Consider the following 4,124-nt stretch of genomic DNA (forward strand, 5'->3'; position numbering starts at 1 on the left):
ATACACTTTTTGACCGTTCTTTGTGGAGGGGCTTTGTCGCCCCTCTACGTCTTCGTCATGTAGGAAACGGGGCTTCGAAGCTTCTATCCATAACGCCCCGTTGTGGTTTAATGCCCATTTACCATGTTATGTATGTATGTATGAGAGAGCGAGTGAGAGAAACTAACATGGCCCCACCACTTTCCCCCTTCATCGCCTTGCTTCACCACATTGCCCCCCCCCCCCTTTTGCCGCCCGCCCTAGCCTTTACTGCCCCTTGACGGTGTTTCACCCTACGCCGCTCCCCCACTCCTCCCATAACGAAGACTGTATTTATAGTGAAGCTGTTTCAAGATTTGCCCATTGTTAATTAAGCTTATTTGTTTTTCCTTTAGTTCCCACTCAATTTTAAAACTCCAGGGTTATCTTGTGTTATTTAAATTTCAAATTCACTGTTAGAATATAGTGTATTAAGTTGTGGAAAGTGCGTAACGGGTTGATCTTTAATGATAAGCCGACTCGAGTAATCAATGTGGTGGGGGATATCAAATTTTGTGGGTCAAGAATCGGTCGATATCGAGAAATTTATCTTGAGAGAAGTGACAAGATCGAGTCTAACATGTAACTGCTTTATGTAGTTTCGTGAAAGGGTGAATGCAGTATTTCGAGTATGGCCTTTTGCCTTGCTTTTATATATAATTGAGTTTTAGTTGGTCATTCAACAAAAAAACAATAAAACATAGTTTGACCCCCTGGTCTAATACTTTCTTTATAACGACTCATTTTAGTCAATTTTATTTTGTCTAAAACCCGTTTGACCTGAATTAAATTAATATTTTTTAATGTTGCTGGTTTGGATCACAACTTATTTTTCTTATAACCTGCATTGACTCAAACCCGTTCTCACTTGAATCCGTTTTGACACGTCACCCAATTAAGCCCGCTCGACCTTCTCAGTTTACGTGGCTTAATTTGAAACAACAAAACTTTGGTGAAGTTTCTGCTAGGAAATTTAAAATGTAAGGGTCATAAATAATTATATTCGAAATAAAAAATATAAAGCGTGATCGTCCACTTCAGGTGGTGGATGCCTGGATGGCTGCTAGCAATTCTTCGTGTGAAATCAAATTATATTCGAAATAGAAAATTTAAAGCGTTGATCGTTCCCTTCAAGTGGTGGATGGCTGCTAGCTTCTTCGTGTGAAATCAAAGTGTGTATTCTCTGCCTCCAAATCATTCACGGCACCTGACGTCTATAAGTACCACTTCATTGTTGGCTTCTAATCTCAAAAACATTAACGAAAAATATACGATCGAAATAAGATCAGGAAGCTATACATAACAATGACGTACAAGAATGGTGAAGAAGAAGCAGTTAAAATCCCACTTGTCACTCCCTACAAAATGGGCAAATTTCAGCTTTCTCAAAGGTAATCAGTCAATTTCTACACACCAACGACATGCCAACATGGCATTCTTTTAATAACTTGATTTTATGAACGTATACAGAGTTGTTTTGGCACCGCTAACAAGGCAACGATCCTACGGCAACGTTCCTCAGCAACATGCAGTCTTATATTATTCACAAAGAACAACCAAAGGAGGGCTTCTTATTTCGGAAGCCACTGGTGTTTCCGACACTGCGCAAGGGTTACCGGAGACTCCGGGTATATGGACCAAAGAACAAGTGGAAGCTTGGAAGCCTATTGTGGATGCTGTTCATGCGAAAGGCGGAATCTTTTTCTGTCAAATTTGGCATGTTGGCAGAGTTTCAAATTCTGGTATTGTTCTTAATTAATCACCTATTTTGCATCCAAAATCTGTTAAATTTTTTCATACTTTTGATTGTACGCTTTTTGTCAAGTCACAAAATAATTTTAAAAATTAACAAAATGGTGGATTTTTTAAATGTATTAATCAACCACGACGCTATATATAATGTGTCACAAATTTTAATCTAACGCAACATATTAGATCACTTTAGCACAATAGATTGTTGTTTAAATTTGCGTACCTAATGATGTATTCAATCGAATATTCAAACCTGTGATCTTGATTTCAATCTTCATAAACAATAAGCAGTCTGAATTAATCTCTGAATCGTGTGAGAACTTTCAGATAAACCTATTTCGCCGGTTACACGCGATTGATTTATCGGATAAGACAGAGATTTCTCTTTATTGGAATTGGATTTGTAAGTTTTCTGTGAATTCATTGAAGAACAGAACATGGTAACCGACGTTCTGTTCTCTGATAATCGATCCATTCATCTATCTCTGTGGCCTCCATCATCTTATCTTAAATAAGATTGATGTCATTGGGTTTAACCCAAAACCCAACTAATTAGTAGCCCACTAATAATAAATTAAGGCCCATGTTATTATTTCAATAACAAAGTCTAAATAATAAGACCCAAATAACATCTAGAATTAAATCGAGCACGCACTCCCGAGTCACCCAACTCGTTTAATATCTAACGTTATTTGCTTGATCGACAAGTTAATCCAATATACTAAAATACACATTGATAACACTAAAATTACCAACATTTATTTCTATCTGGAGCAATTTTCTGAATTCCAAAAAGAAAGTTAAATGATAGTTAGTAAATAAAAAAGTTTAAGGGGCGATGGTTATTGTGGTAATTTACCCTCAGTTAATATCATCAAACATATATTAATGATTTTTCTAATATATGTTTTTAAAACAGGTTTTCAACCAAACGGGCAAGCCCCAATATCTTGTACAGACAAAGGACTAACGAATCTAGAACAAGCCGGTGGCACTGATATTACAAGCTTTACACCTCCAAGGAAGCTCACAACCAAAGAGATTCCACTTATTGTTGATGATTTTAGAACCGCTGCAAGAAATGCAATTGACGCTGGTAACATAAGTTCATTATCAATGATAGAAATTGTTTATTATATATTCTATCAAACAAACAAACAAAGTTCGGTCCTTTCAGTTTTGAAATTTTTGCGTCGAAAATTAAAAAAAAAGTTAGCCAAAAAAATGCATTTCGGCTTAAATCTTGTTAATAATGATTAATTGATTGCAATACATTTTAGTTAAAATAAATGGGTTACACTATTTATTTATTTACAGGTTTTGACGGAGTCGAGATTCACGGGGCTCACGGCTACCTAATCGACCAGTTCATGAAAGACGGAGTAAACGACAGAACCGACGAGTACGGTGGCTCTCTAGAAAACCGTTGCAGATTTGCTTTAGAAGTAGTTGAAGCTGTTGTGAACGAGATCGGGGCAGATAAAGTTGGCATCCGATTATCCCCATTTGCGGACTACATGCAGTCGGGTGATTCAAACCCAAAAGCTTTAGGTCTTTACATGGCTGAATCTTTAAACAAGTACAATATTCTTTATTGTCATATGGTGGAACCTAGAATGAAAACTCTTGGTGAAAAGGATGATTGTCCTGATAGTCTTGTACCTATGAGGAAAGCATTTAACGGGACGTTTGTTTCGGCTGGTGGGTATGATATGGAAGATGGTAATAATGCAGTGGCTGAGAATCGGACCAATCTTGTTGCGTATGGTCGGTTGTTTTTGGCGAATCCTGATCTGCCGAAAAGGTTCGAGCTTAATGCGCCTCTTAATAAGTATAATAGGGAGACCTTTTATACATCAGATCCGGTTGTCGGGTATACGGATTATCCGTTTTTGGAATCCGCGGTTTGAGTAGAATGGAAATGAGTTTGGTGAAAATGAAGAAGATTCTGGGAATCTTGGCATTGCCCATATAGTGTGTGTTTGTTTGTTTGGCCGTTGTTGTTTACTTGCATGTGTTTGGTGATCTCTTTTGTATTAAAGCATGATTTATTATTGTGTAACTAGGATAGATCCCGTGTTGCACACGGATGGAAAATATATAAAACTTTATATAGCGCGCACATGTGTGTTATATACATTTTAACAAATTTTAAACTTTAGATAATTTAGCATTATTATTAAGGTATCGCATTGTTATTTAAATTAAAAGAACCCAACATACAAAGACAAATAGAGAAAAATAACAATTTAAAACATAATTCTAAGTTATACAACATATTTCTAACTTATACCATGAAACAAACAAGACATATTAGTTAAAACTAAATCATAAACTAAAGTCGTATGTTGTAA

At 36.4% G+C, this 4,124-nt stretch overlaps 1 protein-coding gene across 1 annotated transcript; it reads left to right on the forward strand.

The window, feature by feature from the left end:
- Nucleotides 1-1,323: 1,323 nt before the first annotated feature.
- LOC143595555 (putative 12-oxophytodienoate reductase 11) lies at nt 1,324-3,804 on the forward strand. The gene is made up of 4 exons (XM_077074541.1): nt 1,324-1,409; nt 1,489-1,760; nt 2,690-2,866; nt 3,088-3,804. Exons 1-4 carry the CDS (start codon nt 1,324-1,326, stop codon nt 3,678-3,680), a joined length of 1,128 nt encoding a protein of 375 aa, XP_076930656.1. The 3' UTR covers nt 3,681-3,804.
- Nucleotides 3,805-4,124: the final 320 nt, after the last annotated feature.

Source organism: Bidens hawaiensis, unplaced genomic scaffold (genome assembly GCF_021521415.1).
Source record: "Bidens hawaiensis isolate Kalapana, Puna unplaced genomic scaffold, B.hawaiensis_p1.1 tig00045325_1, whole genome shotgun sequence".
NCBI lineage: Eukaryota > Viridiplantae > Streptophyta > Magnoliopsida > Asterales > Asteraceae > Bidens > Bidens hawaiensis.